This window comes from Pseudophryne corroboree, chromosome 1 (genome assembly GCF_028390025.1).
Source record: "Pseudophryne corroboree isolate aPseCor3 chromosome 1, aPseCor3.hap2, whole genome shotgun sequence".
Lineage (NCBI taxonomy): Eukaryota > Metazoa > Chordata > Amphibia > Anura > Myobatrachidae > Pseudophryne > Pseudophryne corroboree.
In genome coordinates this window covers 951,352,777-951,372,859 of record NC_086444.1, presented here as the reverse complement: position 1 = coordinate 951,372,859, position 20,083 = coordinate 951,352,777, and the positions used below count along the sequence as shown (strand labels likewise).

Below are 20,083 nucleotides of genomic sequence, written 5' to 3'. Positions count from 1 at the left end.
TTAGAGTACAAATTAATTGAAGAATTAAAAGAAACCTTGATGCACTTCATTTCAGTTGTCTAATTGTGAGTAGGGCACGGTATTTCACATCAGTCTGGAAATACTCAAGTTTTATCTGTTGTTTTAACCTATTAATGAAAATACTACACATTTCAGTCTCTTTTGTGTGGTTATATTTAAGGGTATGATGATACCCATGGTTTGCTGTTAAACACTAATTTAGGCTGCTCAGTGCACAGTTTGAGGATCACACATTATTTCATTATGTTAACAGGAAGTCTTGATTTACAGGTGTGAGTGCACAATCCAATGTGCTTCGTGGGAAAAATGTTAACATTAAAAGTATAGACCTTTAATACAGAGGTGTTTTAAGATTAGGAAGAGGCCCATGTACAGATGTCTGTGCCCTCGCTCTCTGTAAAAAAATGATGCCAGTACATGCACAGACTATCAAAAATAATCTTTTCCTCATGTACATATTTCTGCCATTTTCTTCAGAAATACTAATAATAAATAATATTTCCAGTGATTAGTTCAAAAATATGGAGCTGGCACCATATTTCTAAAGATATCATCATGAGAATGGAGCAGACGGCAGTGGACAAGATAGCTGGAACGAGTGCATATTGTGTGGTGTGTAATTCCTGGACCCAAGAACCACTGGTCTCATTATTTAGATTTTTATTTAAACATCGCCCTTGTGATTGTGATTAACGTGGCCTCTTGGGGGGCTACAGCCAGGGACGGTGCTAGGGTGTTCAGCGCCCCCTGCAAACTATAAATTTGCGCCCCCCCCCATACTTTACAAAGGGACAGCGCACGCCTTTGGTGCACACCAAAAAAGGGGTGTAGTGTTACACGGAAGGGGCATGGCCACACAATAGTACCCCCATTTCAAATTATGCCACAGTAGCACAATCTTCTTCACATAACACCGCACATAGTAGTGCTTCTGATACACATAATCCCCCTGTAGTAGTGCCGCTTACACAAAATACCCCCTGTAGTAGTGCCGCTTACATAAAATGCCCCTGTAGTAGTGCCAGTTACACAAAATCCCCCCTGTAGTGCCGCTTACACAAAATACCCCCGGTAGTAGTGCCGCTTACACAAAATGCCCTTTTAGTAGTGCCGCTTACACAAAATCCCCCCTGTAGTAGTGCCGCTTACACAAAATGCCCTCTTAGTAGTGCCGCTTACACAAAATACCCCTGTAGTAGTGCCGCTTACACAAAATGCCCCCTGTAGTAGTGCCGCTTACACAAAATGCCCCCTTAGTAGTGCCGCTTACACAAAATGCTTCCTTAGTAGTGCCACTTACACAAAATCCCCCCTGTGGTAGTGCCGCTTACACAAAATCCCCACTGCAGTAGTGCCACATACATAAAGTGCCCTCTTAGTAGTGCCGCTTACACACATTTTGCACACCTAGTCACACATACACAAATAGATACACACATAATACACACACACACATACACACACACACACAAACAGATACATACACACAGATACACAAATACAAATATACACACACACATACATACACACATACAAATTCTCAAGCTCACTCACTCTCTTTACATCTTCTTACCAAAAGGAAGTCTGGCTGGTCGGAGCGGTCCATCCTCCAGGCTGTTCCTCCTCATGATCAGCATGGTCCCTTGTAGCTCCACCCCTCCATTCTGTGTAGCCCCACCCTCTTTTTGGGTCTTCCTGCAGAGTGAACTTGAACACTCTGCGCTGCGTGTCGCACAGTCAAGGAGGGGGAGAGGACGCTTAAAGTTGCCGACATCGCTGCCTGTCACAGTGTGACAGGCACAGCAGATGGCAGCAGCAGGGGGACAGGCGGCGCAGCAGCAGTGGGGATGCAGAGCAGGCAGAGCGCCTCTCCATCCTGGTGCCTACCTGCACTGCATCCCTTTGGTGAATGGGTAGCGCCGGGCCTGGCTACAGCCTTTAAGCTGTTTTCTGTATGTTCCATGCTTATTGCACATGCCTCAAGATCATGCAGCAGTCCCTTCAAATTTAAATGTAGTTCATGCTACAGCATCGGCAGAGGAGGTTTCTTTCATAGACATTAAAGATTCCACTACTGCATTAAACAATTCATACAAAAATTGTATCAAGTATACCATAACCTGCTGCATTTTCTGTGTTCACTGGATACTGCTAGTGTAATGCTGCAGCACTACATGCACAGTACATTTCAGAAAGAACGTGTAAATGTAAATCCTAAATATAAAGACAATTTACTTCTACAAAACAACAGAAGGTTTAAAATGTCTCTGGAGTCGTCTTAATACTAATTTCAGTTGTCAGCATTATTGTAGAAGAGGTTGAACTTTTTATCGAAAGCTACACCTGATTACAAAATGCAAGTAAGTGTGCCATGTAGGAGGTATATTATTCCTCTATGTTCTGCAGTGTTCTGTATATTCACGGCTGGTGCCTACTGTTTTTAAGTTTGAAGTGTAAGGGAAAATGCAAGAGGGTTTTCAGTGCTGGATGTCTCATGTTGTGAGATTAAAATAAAACCTGTGATCTTTGTGTTAATGAATGATGCATGCAATTTGATAAGAACCACAACTATAATAATAACAACATACAGTCACGCTTTTTGGGCATTGTCCTGCTGTACCACCAAAGGGGCTGCAGTGTCCAGTGGGTGGTCAGGAGGAGGAAGACACTCTGTCAACACTGCTCTACAGTAGCTGCAGAACAGTGGTGTATTGATGACATGCACAAGAAGTCCTGTACTAAACTTTTACACTGTTACATACATAGTAACATAGTAACATAGTTTCTGAGGTTGAAAAAAGACAATTTGTCCATCGAGTTCAACCTGTTAGTGGTCTCCTATACTGAAGTATTATTAAGACTAATTTTAACTGTGGCGAATGTTTAGCCGTAAACTAAAATACTGAAGTTTTTTATTACTATAGTACATGATTTACCCACCATAACCCTGTATATCCTTATTCATTAGGAATTTATCAAGCCATTCTTAAAAGTAATAACCAAGTCCACCATTACTACTCTATCTGGCAGGAAATTCCAAATACATATTGACCCTACTGTGAAGAAACCCTTCTATCTCTGTGTGCAAAATCTCCTCTCCTCTAACCTAAGTTGTTGTCCACATGTACTTTTCAATGATGTTACCAAAAACAGATCCCCGCTAGCTCTGTGTATTGACCCCTTATATATTTGTATATGTTAATCATGTCCCCTCTTAATCTCCTTTTTTTCCAGTGTAAACATGTTGGGAGGTATGTAATAAGGTAACACATTTTAGACGTATATAAGTGCTCTGTAACAACAATCTATTTCCAATCCTTAAGCAAATGATCTACCCATGTGGGTTTTCTTAACAATATTCTTCCAATGGGTTTATCAATGCATGAAAATAAAAGATAGTTATAGGTTAAACACAGATTTGTGTTATATTTCTAGTGGTCCTACTTAGAAATACAAGTCTATTTCCTTCCAATTCTATGTTTTGACAGATGTGCCCAGCATACATAATTGAATGTATAATAACACTCATCGAGGTATCTTTTTTAGGAAAATGATTTCAACAAATGTCTCAGTTGGTATTACTTCTGTGGCGAATGCGTACCTCCACTTACACAAATAAAGTGGATGGTAAACCTATCAAGGTATCTTTTAGGCCAAGACCATGTTCCTTATGTCACAAATTTAAGATATCGATGGTGGTACACAGGAGATATTTCTATTGTGCATACCTAACTTACACTTATATAGTGTGCTATCCTCTCATAAAGGTATCTTTCTTGTGAAAAACGGTTCGTACCAGTACTCACAGACGATGTCGTGTGTTACAAACACATCAGGGTTTCTTTGTCTTCTTTCAAGCAGATGGAGACGTGTAGGTAAAAGTATGTCAATTTTTAATAAAATTACAAACAAAACAAATTAAAATAAAGTATTGGCTGTAGGAGGCTGCCGTCCGTGGTGGGGATTGGTTGGACCAACTTCATCCAGCACAAAGGGACCGGTGCCCTATCGGGCTGAACAGTAAAATATACAAAAGTGGTCGTACCTTTCCCGCAGAACGGTGGGGGCGATGTCCAACAGCCAATTGTCCTCAGCCAACGTGTTTCGAGTGGGTCACTCTTTGTCACCCTCCGACATTTGGGATAAGTACTGATTTTCCATTTTTCTCAACACCAACCCTCTTCACCACTCTCACCAATTTTCTTCTAGTTCTCCCGGATCACTTGGGATAGATCCAAGGTGTAAGTGGGGGGCAGCAGAGCTTTGAATAGGAGCGCCACTTTATCTTCTCAAAAACTTTTGTGCACGATCTACCCATGTGCACAGTTTCTCATGCTAGCATTCTCATCTTATATATCAGTTATGTGGGAGAGTATCCAGGGCCAGCCTCAAGTCTTATAGCACCCTGTGCAAGAAATAATTTGGTGCCCAAACAACTATATCATCTATAGCCATAATTAATACTTATTATTATTATTATTATTATTATTATTATTAAAAATGCACACATTCTCCCCACTGGGAAAAAATGCACACACACATTTAACCCCCCAAGAAAAAAACCATACACACACTGGCCCACACAGGGATAAAAACACACACATCTTAGGTGCATCACTAATGCAATGAAATGGCAAGTGCAGGAACACTGGACACTGTTACCAGCTTTAGGTACACCTGTGTGCAATTCAGATGCTATACTGTATAAAAAGGCACAATACAGAGGCCCGGTACAAATGAGTCATGCCATATCTTACCCACGCATCAGTGTGCTTAATCTGAAACTTTGTACTAGTTCCTTTGTGCTAAAAAGACAAATTGTAGTACCTAGTACACTATTAGCAACTATGCATGTGGTAAAAGCACAACATTTTCTGCAAAAAACAGAATATCTGGGAATCGCTACCAATGAGAGAACATATAAGTTGCGCTATTGAAAACTGGTGTATATAAACAGAATAGTAGATACTGAATTCCTTAGTAGAGTCAAGGACAACACCAGGTACAGTAAGCAATTACGGGAACAAGTAATATAAATGACAAGGTGTGTGGTGTACTATGTTGACATTCAAAATGTTGACATTTATTGGAGTGACATGAGAATGTCGACATGGTTGTAAAGTCGACATTGAGTGTATTGACATGTTTATAATGTCAACATTAACCAAGTTGACATTCAGCATGTCAACACTGATGAAATGTTGACAATTACTTTTTAGTATAATTCAGTCTCTAACCCTAATGGAAGCCCTAACCCTAATGGAAATGGTGACAATATGACAATGTACAATGTTTAAATTAATATCTATTTTGAAATTCTGCCAGTGTCGACATTATGTAGATGTTGACATTAATAATGTCGACATTTTAACCATATCAACATAATAAGTGTTAACATTCTGAAGACATGTTGACTGCCTATCATGGCAAGAATAGTCAGATATGTGCAGTCAATCCAAAACTGGTGCATTGATCTAACAGACTGATCAGGGTCTCAAGTGTTGCCAGTATGGATATCCGATAAAGGTCCCAGTATCAATCTTATTTCATCATGAACAGATAGCATAAGCAGAGATCAGTGCAGTTATCAAACAAAAATAATTAAAACGAGCCAGACTTGTAACAGATGCCATGCATAATTATTATGTGTGGTAATGCTGTAACAGGCAATGAGTTCATGGTACAGTAAGCCTAAAAACAAGCAATGATCAATCCCTTTAGCAGATCAATTATCGCTCTCAGTGCTCATAGGCACCTGGGTGTCAAAGAATTTAAGAAATGACAAGACAACAAGAATAAAGAATGGAAACATACTGAGAAGGATTGGAATACTTTAATATGCCATTGTTTCTATCCCAGCCTTTGTTGACAAGCCCACACTTGTACTGTATATACAGTTGCAGCTTTTGCTGATTGTAAGCAAGTGATCTGGCATGACTCCCCCAACTCTTGTTTATTTTTAGTATTCCAATCAGTCACTGACTTCTGTGTGTAGAACCAGGGGTAACCCTGAATGACTGGGCTTTTCAAGGTGTGGATGGCACTAAATGAGTTCAGCTTACTATGGCTAGTATAGACAGCACCTGAACAGTATCATGGGATACCACTGACAGTCATTGACTTGGTCTTTAGAACAAAAGGTAATTCCACTTTGCAGGCTAATTAAATTCTTAATGGCTCCTTAATCTAAATAGGCCTTTATGTCTACCGAGCTAGTTACAGGAAGGGTGATGGACTGTTTAAATGTAAAAAAGGAACATGAAGAAAGAATTGCCCCATATCTTACCAGAATTGGCTCCTATATCAATGAGGACTATAATTTCCTGGGGCTCTGATCTTTCCAATTCTGGAAAATCTTTCTTTCAGTGTCTATGGCAACCACAATATAGTCATCTACCTCTCTCTCAACCTTAAGAAAAGAATAAACCTCCTTGTCTGCAAAGTCTCATTGAAAAGCGTGGCTTTCATAAGCAAATTGACATACCATGTACGGTAAGAGACTTAGGGGGTCATTCCGAGTTGATCGCTCACTAGCTACTTTCAGCAGCCATGCAAACGCAAAATCGCCGCCACGGGGGACTGTATTTTTACTTTGCAAGTGTGCGGATGCCTTTGCAGCCAAGTGCAGCAAAAACATTTTGTGCAGTTTCAGAGTAGTTCTGGACTTACTCAACCCTTGCGATCACTTCAGTCTTTTTGGTGCCGGAATTGACGTCAGACACCCGCCCTGCAAACGACTGGACACACCTGCGTTTTCCCAAACATTCCCAGAAAACGGTCAGTTAACACCCATAAATGCCCTCTTTCTGTCAATCACCTTGCGTTTGGCTGTGCGAATGGAAAATTTGCTAAATCCATCGCCCAGCACCGATCCTCTTTGTACCTGGACGACGCGCCTGCGCATTGTGGTGCATACGCATGCGCAGTTTTGCCATTTTTTTTACCTGATAACTGTGCTGCAAAAATCGGCAGCAAGCGATCAACTCGGAATGACCCCCTTAGTCCTATGAGATTTAACTTGAAACTTGAAAGAAAAAGCTGAAGTTGATGGGTTGACAAATGTAGAATAAGGAAAGAAAAAGCCAAAGGTGCTAAACATCCAAACAAACAAGCATCTTTGAAGTATCTTTGCTTGTGCAAAGATTGGTGTGAGGACCTTATAGCAATTGCATACAGGTGTTATATCTTAGTCCTAATTAGTTTTATTATCAGCAAATAAAATGAATGTTCAGCTGTCAGAGTGCACTGCCACTTGTCATCTCTAGCTGGTAACGGCTGCAGATCTCCACAATCACAGTAACAATCAGCACCATAAGAGGAGGATTACAATGTTTCAGGTTTAGAGGAAGTTCTTCAAGCAAGAATATGGCCCAAAATGTCAATCCTCTGTTTTAAGGTATACTTGTTACAATAACTATAAAAATAATTTAAAAGAAATATACCCTTTGTGGGAATTTTAGGTGAATTATGCTTCATGGTATTGTACTGTACTCCAATCAACATCACTCAAAGCAAGACATTTTTTTATATAAACCATAGGATTGTTAGAATCATATACCTTAAAGTATTGAATAAGCCCACTGTAGTCCAAAAAAATCTGATCTGAAAGAACTGAAAATAGCTATCAGAGAAATACAACTGAAGAAAATCAGTTTTCAAGAATGTATTCTAATTATAAGGTATCAATTTTGTCTAGCCATAATCTTCTTTACTGCCAAAACTTGGTGACTTCTCAATTTTGGGTCATTAATTCTGTGAACATATAAATGCTTAACTGCACAGGCTTTTCAGATGTAAGAGTTATTACTGGATCTTGAGAATTTGATGACAGATAAATGATTGTTTACTATAACATATTTTTATTTTTAGACTTTATGGATTAAAAAAAATCCAGCCAGTTCATTTACCTTTAAGACACTAAAATAATCCTTGCCAAACCACAACTGTTTTTTGCATACTTGGATAGAACAGATAGGTACTGCAAAAGCATTGGGAGATGTGTAAAAACTTTGTCTGAAACTCATCAAAGCAGTATTTAACAGGACCACAGTCAATGAACATATGCAATTTGTTAAGCAGACTGTATATTTTAGTAAGACAATGATCTGAAATGTGCAGTACATCAAAATGAAACATGATGTTGTGAGCTTTGAAATATACTCTACAGATTGAGCCTTGCTCATCTATGCTGTCTATGGCATTTGTCCCGCTCATGGAGTCGCAGAGTGCCTGGGCGCAAGGCAGCGTGCCTAGTCATCATAACCCTCTGTCCCACGCTCTCTGTGTAACCCATCTGTGTCACCCCTGTCTGTCTACCCCTCACCTTTAGAATGTAATCTCTCATGAGTAGGGCCCTCTTCCCTCATGTGCTTATCCTTTCTCTTACTTTAATAATCTTCAACTGAACTCCAGCAGTCCACTGCCACCAGATACTTATTTCAGTGTCATCTGCTTTTGTAGCTATGTTTATTTACCCTGTACTTGTCCTAAATTGTTTTCAACTGTAAGTTGCTGTTTTCCTGTTTTGATTATTTGTTTATGTACTCTGTAACTGGGTGCTGCAGAACCCTTGTGGCACTATATAAATAAAGGATAATAATAATAATAATAATAGTCGTAGGGAAGCTCACAGAGCTTATAATGACATTTGGCATTACCGGTGAGTGTAATACCTGCGATAATCCAACAGATGTCGCTTTTTGAAATCCCCATTATGCATGCGTGTGGTCTCCATTGAAATATAGTACACTATAGCGCAAGAACTACTTTACTGTACACTGTATGGGCAATGCTGTACGAGCGTATCATTATGCTAATAAAAATACACTGCAGCAATGAGGTCCCGTAGACAAACCAATAAATAAAAATAGTGTATCCAGACACAAACAAATGTGCTAGAGCAACGATCCATTGATGTTAGGTTTATGTGAGCTATTACATTTAATTAAAATGGGCTTAAAGCTTAATATCTCCAGTTCTGGAAGTCCAATCATCTCAGTGCTGGGTCCGTATGGAAGGGAAGACAATCAGCTACCAGAGGATACTGACACCAAGTTTTGTGACACTCACAAGGCTAACAGCAAGTGTCAGAACCCATGGTGGGTCTGAATTAACGGGCCCATTATAGTTTATGGGAAAATGGATCCACTATCTCTGGTTCTGGACTCAAGCCCAGTACCATATGAAAGAGAAGACTCTTGGTTTTCGTAGCAGACTGGCCACTAGTTTATGTGACACTGCAAATGGAAACGGTAAGCAACCGTGTGTCAGGTCCCCTCCAATTGTCTGTCCAGCTTGCAAGGGGTGTGGGGTTTCTGGCTAGATAGAAAATACTGTACAGAGATGCTAAGCATGGTGTGTTAGCATCCAGGAATTTAGGGAGGAGCTTCTATCCCTCCCCATTATACTTATAAAGATAACACTTGCCACTGTAGCCTTTAGAGTAGAGTACGTTACAAGCTATTCATGCTACTTAGTACTCAAATTGAAAATACTGTACAGAGATGCTAAGCACAATGATTTGGCATCCAGGAACTTAGGGAGGAGCTTTAATCTCTCCCCATTATACTTATAAAGATAACACTTGCCGCTGTAGCCTTTAGAACAGAGTACATTACAAGCTGTTCATGCTACTTAATACTCATATAGAAAATACTGTACAGAGATGCTAAAAACTGTGTTTTGACATCCAGGAATTTAGGGAGGAGTTTTTATATCTTCCCATTATACTTATAAAGATAACACTTGCCGCTGTAGCCTTTAGACAGAGTACGTTACAAGCTGTTTGTGCCACTTAGTACTCAAATAGAAGTGGTAATTATTCATTTCAATCTTAAACTTAGTAAATGTAAGTAAATGTGTACATTATCATGGTCAACTTTTCTATATTGAAACATAACATTTTACCAAATAAAATATTTCCTCAGAATTCTATAATTGAAATACGTTCATGTAACATTAATGAATTTCCAGTAATCAGATCTTACTACTTCTTTCTGGTCCTGAAGGAGATTTGGTCTTCTTTTTCTGGAATCCGCTTTCATGAAGTGCTTTAAACCAGTCTCTTAGTCGATTAGCAATTTCTCTGAACTCCTGATCAGTACACACTAAAACAATAACAGAAAATAATAAGGACTAATTCACATCCTTTTTTGTGTTATGAAATACATAGCATAATACAAAGAAAAAAGAAAATAACAAGAACCTGTTAAATTTTTTACATTTTTTACTTTTATTTTGACAAAAACAAAAAGCATTTTTATGTTTTCGCATGATTCTACTTTAGCCTGTTTGTCTCACATGGTATTTCAACGGAATGCATCATTTTAAGTGAAGGCTACCATAAGTTTGTCATCTCATAAGATACCTGTTCTTCATTTTGTAATTACATTTTACAGTTTAAGAACATTACATTTTCTACAACTAAACAAATATTAACAGCTACGTCATTGCAACCAAAAACAAACACCATAAGTATGTCAGGAATATATAAAGACCAAACTGGTTATGATTGATGATATTAAATTAAGAAAATTAGTTAATGATAATTCAGGTATTTATTTAGTGACTCATTCAGTAGAATTTTGTATTGTAAAAATATACTGCATTCTTCCTATTGCAAAACAAATATATATTTTTCTATTGTATAAAATGTTATACTTTCTACAGTAATTGACAAACTTATCAACTTAGAAAACAAAACTGCAACTACTGAGATAACATTCTAAGAAACAGGGAGCATCAGCCTATTGCTGGGATAGTTAATGGGGTTAGCATATTATAATAGCTTTCAATATAGTGCTGTAGTCAATATTCTAGGTATTTCTGTAGCAGCCGAAACCAACACCACAATATTATAAGCCAAATGTGTTCAGTGTTCCATACCACATACTGTCAGAACATTTTTAAAGTAGTTTATGGATTAGGGTATAAGGGTCCACCTACTGCATATAGATGTAAGAAGATTAAGGAAGAAGTACACAAGTACATTAAAGGGGATATGTAGATATGTATAGCTTCTCTCTATCCCTCTATCTATCTATCATCTATCTATCTACCTTTCTATCTATCTATCTATCTATCTATCTATCTATCTATCTATCTATCTATCTATCTAACAGTAGGACGGGCATACCAATAATTCTGGGTGTTGGAGATAAATTGTAATAATGGTAAAAAGAGGCATGGCACTCCAAATACACCAACATGTTATTTAAACTCATATTTCAATCATTCAGTCATAACTTTGGATCTAGAATTGTGATATCAGGCACTAATCATGCATGTAAATATTGCCTTTCTACTTTAAATATAAACTATTTAAAAAAGTACAAAAAATAGTTTGTTACAGTATTTGCTGTAACTGTGTATCACCTCCAATTTTGTATAGATTTTAAACATAACAGAATTTCCGCCCCTTAGGCTACCACTTGTTCACACGATAAAAATAAAAAAAATGTTTTCTTTCTTTAGTTTGTGCACATGAGTTTTGTTATTCAACTTTGCTTGACATACTGTCAAATTCGTACACACAATTTCTTGATATAGAGAACAAATAACATGAATTATAGTACATGGTCTGTCAAATTCATTTTAAAACAAGCCAACTAAATAAAAAAAGCATTTTTTGCTGGTTTAAAATATTTTTTCTGTTTAGCTTTAACTGTGTACATAAAGCTTTAACATTTAAGAAAGCTGGTAGGTACCTTAAGTGCCTTATGTTTATTAGTTTATATAGAGCTATATAGAGTTATCAATACATTTTATTAATTTGTATTACACACAATGTCTTGATGCAAACAGAATAAAACTATCGCTATTATCATATACTGTATACATTTTTTAAGGAAACAACTTTTTATTTGTACAGTTTTACTGTACATTGTGCATCTCCATAAAATGTTAAAAAAAAGTTTTAAAGAAATAATTTTAAAATAAAAACACATGGCCTGTCCCGTAAAAAAATCCATACTGATAGCCTGGGCTGATTATGGCAATTTACAGATGATGAACTGGACTAGTCAATAAACAAAACGCACAGTGCTGTATGTCATTAATTGTCCCAGAAAGCCCTACACCCATTAACTATGCTTGGGCATGCTGGTGTTATTAGAAGTACAAATTACTGCATGCCCTGACATCCAGGACCTGACAGGACATGGACAAGAGACAAATTTTGCTACTGCACATGCATGGTGGCTATTTTGGGTGTGATTTTTTGCCGTGGCTGGTGCGGCTGCAGCACCCATCGCGGGACACCGGAAAGGTGACTAGTAAAACATGGGCGCAGTGTGTGCGGTGTGGGCCCCCCTGGCCCGTGTGCACCGCACACATTGCACCCATTATAGAAACGGCAATGATCATAAAGTATCTTTTATTAAAACAAACAATTCCTGAAACCCTCTTTTATAGCAGGTGTATATGCTGTTGTGTTCAGCTCTAAGTAGAGAGAGATTTAGTCTACTCAACCTTTAATGCACTTTCACTTTCCATTTTGCCTGTGCATTGTAGTGGAGTCATTTCAAGTAGAGTTTTGGCACTATACTTTGGGAGGTCCCGAGAGCCGGCATACTGACAACTATTCTCCCTCTTGGGGGGTCCACGACACCCCTGGAGGAATAATAGCGTGGCGTGTGTAGCGTGCCACCGTGCCCGCAGCTTGGCCAGCACATTGACTTCACAAGGGGTTCTTTTGTGCTCACCAGTATGCTGGGTGTCGGGATCCTTACAGCCGGCATAACATAGTAGACCCCTATACTTGAGCATTTTGGGGGTTATTCAGTATGGTTTGCAGATTCTGCTATAAAGCAGAATCTGCGATCCGTTCTTTCACATGCTGGGGGCCGCCCATTGCAGGGTGAGTCATAAAGAAAGATCTGCCCCAAATTTAATTGCGGTCGCCTCAACTGTGGACGACCCCCTGCAGCCGTAGCTAGGCTGTGTATGCAGGAGGTCCGCCACCATTTTTTTAGATCAGACCCACATTTTCCCCACTCCACCACCACAATGCTCCGTCGATGCCCCGTGAATGCCTCTGCCTATAAATCAAGCAAAGGTATTTACAGCCAATGTGATCTGATCGCATTGGCTGGTGATACACATGCAGGATGGGGCCTGCACGTGCGCATTGCCGCCGGGACCGGGGTTATTACAATATGACCTGATTAACCCCCTATTTTAAGTAATCACAGCAGCACAGTAATGTTTCAGCAGTAACAAGGCCATTTTACAGCAACAGCTTAGCAGCATAGTAGTATCATAGAATAGTAGTATCAGCATAATACTGCAGTATCACCGCTGGTTTTCGCCATCCTCAGATGGCATAAACCGCTTAATGTTTATTGAGGTATATTCACAGCAGAGATCTTCTGATCCTTCTCCTGCAACCTCCAGCTGCTTCAGAATCTGACACTGTGTGCATATTCTCACAAATGTCAAAGACTCCTTTTATGCATCTGGGATCTAACTTACATGGACAGCAGTTATCACTACCATTAGTACAAAGGGGTCATATTTCCATTCAAAATCAAACCATTCATTGTGATATGGACCATAAATAATAGCGGTGCCATGAATACACAGATCCCTTATCCTTCTAGTTAGTCTACCATAGCCACCTTAACATACAGTATGCCCATTTAAAAAAAAAAAATACATTTTTATTGAGTAGTTAAGTAAACTATAAAGGTGTACATAAATAACACAAAAAAATAAATTAAAAATTAAAAAGGAGAGAAAGGAGACTGCTTACAAGTACAAATAAATATACAGCACATGTTATAGCATATACTGTATATGAAAAAACAAGGATCACATTACATAAACCAAGCACATACAAGGAGATAAAGAACACAGACATACACAGTGACAGTACTTAATCAATAAAAGGATCAGTCTTGGGGGATTTATTTAGGTTTATGCTGAAAGGCAGAGAGGGGCATAAGGGGATAAAACTTTTGTCAGGGGCACCCTTACCCTCTGATACATAAGTATGCAATGAGAACCACTTTAGGAAAGTGGAAGAGGGAGTCATGGAATATGGAACATCTCTAGTTTCCATTTTAAAATTGAATTATATTTTAGAGATGTAGAATTATGCCTTCCTGTTGACATAAGCGCCAGCAAAATTGAGAACATGAGGGCCAAAATCTATGAAGTTTGGTCGGAGTCAAAAAGTGTCCATTCAGGAGATTTACTTGCATTTCAGCATGGTTAGGATATGGGGACATGGAGAAGGAGGAGAGGTGAATTGATTCCATTGTTTAGGAGTAAATGTACGCCGGAGATCCCTGTTCCACTGCAGATGGTCCAGGGATTTGTCTAAGGGGCCCATGGTGGATAAATAAATATGCCATTAGGATAGGGCCCCGCACAAGGATGAAGTGTAAAGCCTAGACAAAATTTGGGATGGGAGGAGTGCTGAGAGTAGTTGGGGATGTCATGGTCATTTGAACTCAGTGTCGCAGTTGGAGGTAGTAGAAGCAGGCAGTATAAATGTTTTGTGGGAGGTGAGCCAGGGCTGATTGTATATGGGGCACAAAAAGCTTTTATAGCTGTGCTCACACCTCCTGGAGCTGTTTCCATAGCAACTTAGCAGCATAGGTATGATTTTAAACTTCTAAGTCTCTAAGAGCAGCCACTAGATCAGACTGGGTTTTAGCCAAGTGAGCCTACATTTGGGCTCCTTTCTGAATAGAGGTACCTCTAAGGACTGATTTCAGAGCTCACCAGTAGGTGACAATAAAGGTATCAGTAGGGAAAATAATTTGTGTACATATGAAGAGAGATTCAGTACGAGTCTGTAACGTCTCAGGGTTAGTCAACTGGTCAACTGTTATTCACTTGTATTCAGGAAGCAGCTACAGGCAGGCCAGATGAAATTGGTGATTTGTATCATAGGTCCACAGAACAGAGACATGGTCAAAACAATCTAATAGGATGAATTTTGACCCGCCTGATACACTGAAGTACTAACTAATCCAATAGGACCAAATCAATCCAGGAATAACTATTATGAACCTGTGTCTTATCTACTTTAGGGTCAAAGACTAAGTTGAAATCACCCAACAGGATAATGCTACATTGACGGACCTTCTAAATCTCCTCAAATATGTCTTGCAGGAAAGGGACTTGCCTAGAATTAGGGAAACACAGATGTGTCCTCATACATCTTGCTTCAATATACTATGCAGCAGGAGATGACTGGCGTCAGGTTCCGTGCAACTGCATTAGAATCTGGCATTTCTTTTTGCCTGGAAAGGCTTCTTATTCACATTGCTACTGTATGCAAATAGGACGCACAAGCAGACTCTGCTGATTAAAATTATAAGCAGCCTTTAACCAGAATAGAATAGGGAATATAATATATTTCAGGTTGAACTCGATGGACTACTGGTCTTTTTTCAACCTCACCAACCATGTTACTATGTTACTATATGGTTATATCCTGTGTGCATCTGCAGCTGTAACTGCACACATTACAGTGTCAGTGGCTGTTTTCTAGGAAACCACTGCAGCATACCATTTGGTATACAGATACAGCAGTAGATACACACAGACTATAGGCATGCAACATACCATTTTAATCATCATAAGCTGCTTGTGCATCCTATTCACAACTTTTTGCATATAAAGATGCTCGGCACTAGCGAGTCATGCCATGGCATGCAGTGACTAGAAGGACTGTTTAATGTGCAGGGAGGCTAGATGTGAGTGGACACATCTGTATATAGAGACTATGGTAACCATCATGTCATCCTTGTACTGGTTAGTATAAGGAATCTACCATTCTTGTCCTCTACTTTCCTATTCAAAACAAAGGGGTTGTCTGTCCAGAAAAGAATGACTACTCCATTCTGCTTGAAAGGCACATTGGTCATATATATAGCAGGTGGGGTACCTGTGGTCTCTAAAAAGAGGGAGTGCTAAGGAGGAAAAATGCATCTCTTGTAGGGCTACAACAATATTCACATTGCGCTAGTGGAAGGTAAAAAGAGATAGGTGTCTTTTGTGGGGGGGGGGGAGTTGAGCCCCTTTACATTAAAAGAGAGAACCTTGTCCATTAAAGTTGATAAAGGGGGAGGCCATACAACGACGGAAAGTACACAGTGAAGCTCAGTGCACACTAGAGCAATGTGTATCCAGCCAATATGTCAGGCTGAAACTATAAAACTTTAAAAAAAACTTTCTAAAACGATAAAATCCTTAATGCTTTTGAGGGCTTGAGAGCTTGGCTGTCTCTGGGCATTCTGCTACATTTACCACACCGCCACTTTGTAACTGCCCCTTTGAAACTGCCCCTTTGATTGGTTCCTAGTGATTACCACTGTTAGAGCGATGGCATAGACAATGTGTCGGGAATGGGTAACTATACAGTTGTGGGAGGGAGGTGTCTGTAAGACATTCATAAGCATTACTAGTAAACATATACCATGTTACATAAGTTGCCAATATTCAGACCATTTATTTGCAAACTCACAATAACCAACATCACAGATTTTCCTTAGCAGATCTTAGAGGTAGTTTTTTTATGACGATATTCTTCCAATATGCTGTATTGAGGAGTGGAGGCAGGTAAGCTTATTGGATTGGCATCTATATGTACAGGAGTTATGTGCACTTTCAGCTACCATACCAGACTTTCCAACTACAGGTATTATAGTCAGACATCTAACATATGGTGCTATTTACTCCTGTATAGAACAGCCTGGTAATTCTAACTACATGAAGCTAGTTGTAATGGTCAGTTTAAAACATAGCAGTTAAGCAGATCAGTGGGCTGCAACACATCCAATCATCATCCAATCATTGAGGCAGTACGGATGGTGTAATGGTTAGCATTACTGCCTCACAGCACTGAGGTCATGGGTTCAATACCCACCATGGCCCTTGTGTGGAGTTTGTATATTCTCCCCGTACTTGTGTGGGTTTCCTCTAGGTACTCCAATTTCCTCCCACAATCCAAAAATATACAGGTAGGTTATAGTAACCCTAACATGAATGTGTGTGTACATGTGGTAGGGAACATAGATTGTAAGCTCCACTGGCAGGGACTGATGTGAATGGTCAAATACTCTCTGTAAAGCGCTGCGGAATACGTGTGCACTATATCAATAACTGGTAAAAATACTAATAATAATCTGCAGCTAACACCTGATTTAAAACTAGAGATGTGTTGTTCGTTTTTTTTGAAATCCATGATTTCAGGTTCCATTGCACACAGGAGATTGTGATCAAAATTGACTCGAAATGATTGGAAATTAATGTTATTCATGTTAATAATACTGTAGGAACAAAATATGTCCAGATTACATGATTTGAGCTGTTTTTATCAATTTTCAAAACATCCAAAACCAATTCCAAACCAAAACACTTGAAAAATCCAATTATAAGATATTATTTTTATTTTTAAATGATTATTCCAGTAGCTTACAAAAATTTTTTTAATCATAAACCTCCCTCATCTTACCAACTAGTAGAACTATGGGACTTTCATGACTTTCATCTGATGTCCTATAACAGTCCCAATAGCTTTAATTATTCTCCTGACTTAGATGGTTGAAGATTATGTGGAAGTAGGGTCCAGGGGACTCCTCATACTTCTAACCATTGAGGGAATTGAGGTAACAATTTTATAAATTCAGAACACTTTAGATTAGAGATATGTGTTGAGCCCCTGAGTCTTGTTTTGGATCTGTATTTAATTTTTTTTATAAAAACAGCTAAAATCATGTAATTTGGCCCTGTTTTTGTTTCTACAGTATTATTAACCTCAATAACATTAATTTCCAGTCATTTCCAGTCAATATTGACCACCTCACAGTTCATAATATTGTTCACCAATATTTTTCAAAAAGGATGGCTTGCTAAACTAAGCAACAGAGCAGAGGCACAAACACACAGTAGTTACTTGAAGAATATAGCACATCTACTAAACATTGTGGCACAGCACTGCCAGACAGGATGTCAGTTTAATATGCTATACAACCCCATGAAGGACCTTTAGCAGTACCTAGAATCTCCTGGAATCCAGTTGGGGGTTGAGCTTTTTGCCATGCTGCTCTGACTCTATAGAACTCGCTTCCCTGCACAGTACGAGAGTTCCCCACTCTAGAAACCTTCAAAAAGTTCCTGTTATCTCAAGCATTTCCTTAATGTCCCAACTCCATGCTACTTCATTGTTTATGCACTGTATTATGATGCTGATTTTACCTATGAGCTGCAGGACTGCAGCCCCTGCAGTAAAATATGCTACTTTAGTGAGCTCAGCTGAGCCAGTTGCAGTCTGTGACTGCACTGGCTTTACTGTGACTGGCAGTGACTTCCTATTTGATGTGCTACCTGTCAATCACCCGCAGGGCAGGCAGTCCCATTGGGATGTGATTCTTCCCTCTGGGACTGCCAGACTGAGCTGCGATTAGTAGAGTGTCCTTCCATTTGGAAGTTATTTCCTGTCTGATTGTCAGCCCTAGCCGCCTTCTATGGGCTGTAGCCAATGCAGTCCATAGAAGCCGTGGTTTAGCACAAGCACAAGCTGCTACTTGTGCACTTGCGCGCTCCTGGCACCTGTCAGATCCATTGCCCAGGTGCTGGGACCCAGCTGTCTCCTTGCTGCCTTCTCCTCCTCTCTAGCCATTGGTAGCGGCAGCTTTCCTTCCCAAAACAGGTAGGAGCCGCTGTTTGATGGAAGTAATTTACGAGATGACATGAATGGCTAGCGTTAAACAAATCACTAACAAATAACAAATTTCATATTGTCTACATCAATTGCCTTAAAGCTTAGATTAACTACCATCTTTAGTAGCATTGTGGGTAATTATAATTATATTTTATAAGCATATTATTTGGACATATCTAGGCAAAGTGCTGATAAAATGTGTTTTTTATAATTCTTCCTATATTTGCTCTCTGACAATTAGAAAACTCCAAAAGAGTTATACCACATGAGAAAAGGAATGCCGCATTTGTATACAAACTACAGTAGTATGAAGTTTTTGAGTAAGGAGTAAAATAATAATAATAATAATAATAATAATAATAATAATAATTTCTATATTTTGCGGGATGTAGAGGAACCTGATTTAAATTTCCAACAAAATTAGAATTTGTAATTGGGATCCAGTAACACTATCATGCCAGGTAGCACAAGGCCACTATATAAGTGATTTTGGCATGCAGTCACTATTGTACAGTCAGCAGTTAACATGTCAACATGCACAGGTCAATGGCTTACACATGGCAAAAATGTTGACATCTTAAATGTCAACACCCACAAAATGTTGATATTGATAAAATCTCAACTGTCTAATTAATACCCATGATTACTGCAGTGCAAGTTAGGCAGCCCCTAGTCACCCAAATGTGAAAGTTTTGCCTTGCAAGAAAACATACCTGTGGGACCTTATTTAGAGTTTAACGCACATATGAGTTGTGGCTTTTTGCAGCACTTGTTTGTGGTACACAGGACCATCTTTTCACTCTGCAAGTATTTTTTCAGCCACTTATGTTACTTGTGAATGTGTATGACTAAGGGGCCATGACAGGGCTGGAATAATTATGTAGATATGAGCCAAAGTAAAGTAAGGGTCTGGTGTAGGTTAGTAGATTTGAGTTGCAACTAAAATGGTCACTGATCAGTCAGAATTGCATTTTCCTGGATAATGATGATGGTCTCAGTCTGATTAGACATACCCATTTATGCAAATACATTAAAGTTGCTGCTACATTGTTTAAAAAGTCTAAATAGAAAGCACTGAAAACACAAATTTTACATATAGTATGTTATATATTCTTTTGGGGAAGGGAAGGCTCCAAATATGTTTATAAGCATTGCATAAAAAAGAATTACAGATGTAGCCATGTTCAACATGCTGCATCGTGGCTTACTGCAAGCCATGCCAAGCTGTGACCATTCGCTTGCAGCTGGCAATTGCTCCATGAATTCCTACAGACGTGTGCATACGTATGCACACATGCATCCTAGTTGTGGGTACACTAGTCACACCAGCTATGCAGCAATGCAAAAGCATCATGGAAAGCTGAGCGTGGCTACATCTGTATATAT

The 20,083-nt window shown here is 39.1% G+C and overlaps 1 protein-coding gene across 3 annotated transcripts in view; it reads right to left on the bottom strand.

Moving 5' to 3' along the window:
* The window catches only part of SPOCK3 (SPARC (osteonectin), cwcv and kazal like domains proteoglycan 3), a 504,342-nt gene that overhangs the window by 20,290 nt on the left and 463,969 nt on the right, over positions 1-20,083 (bottom strand). For all 3 annotated transcript variants that reach the window (XM_063920424.1, XM_063920425.1, XM_063920423.1), the window contains one exon: positions 10,008-10,127. In XM_063920424.1, the coding sequence (XP_063776494.1) occupies positions 10,008-10,127 (120 nt within the window). The remainder of the gene's footprint in view (positions 1-10,007; positions 10,128-20,083) is intronic.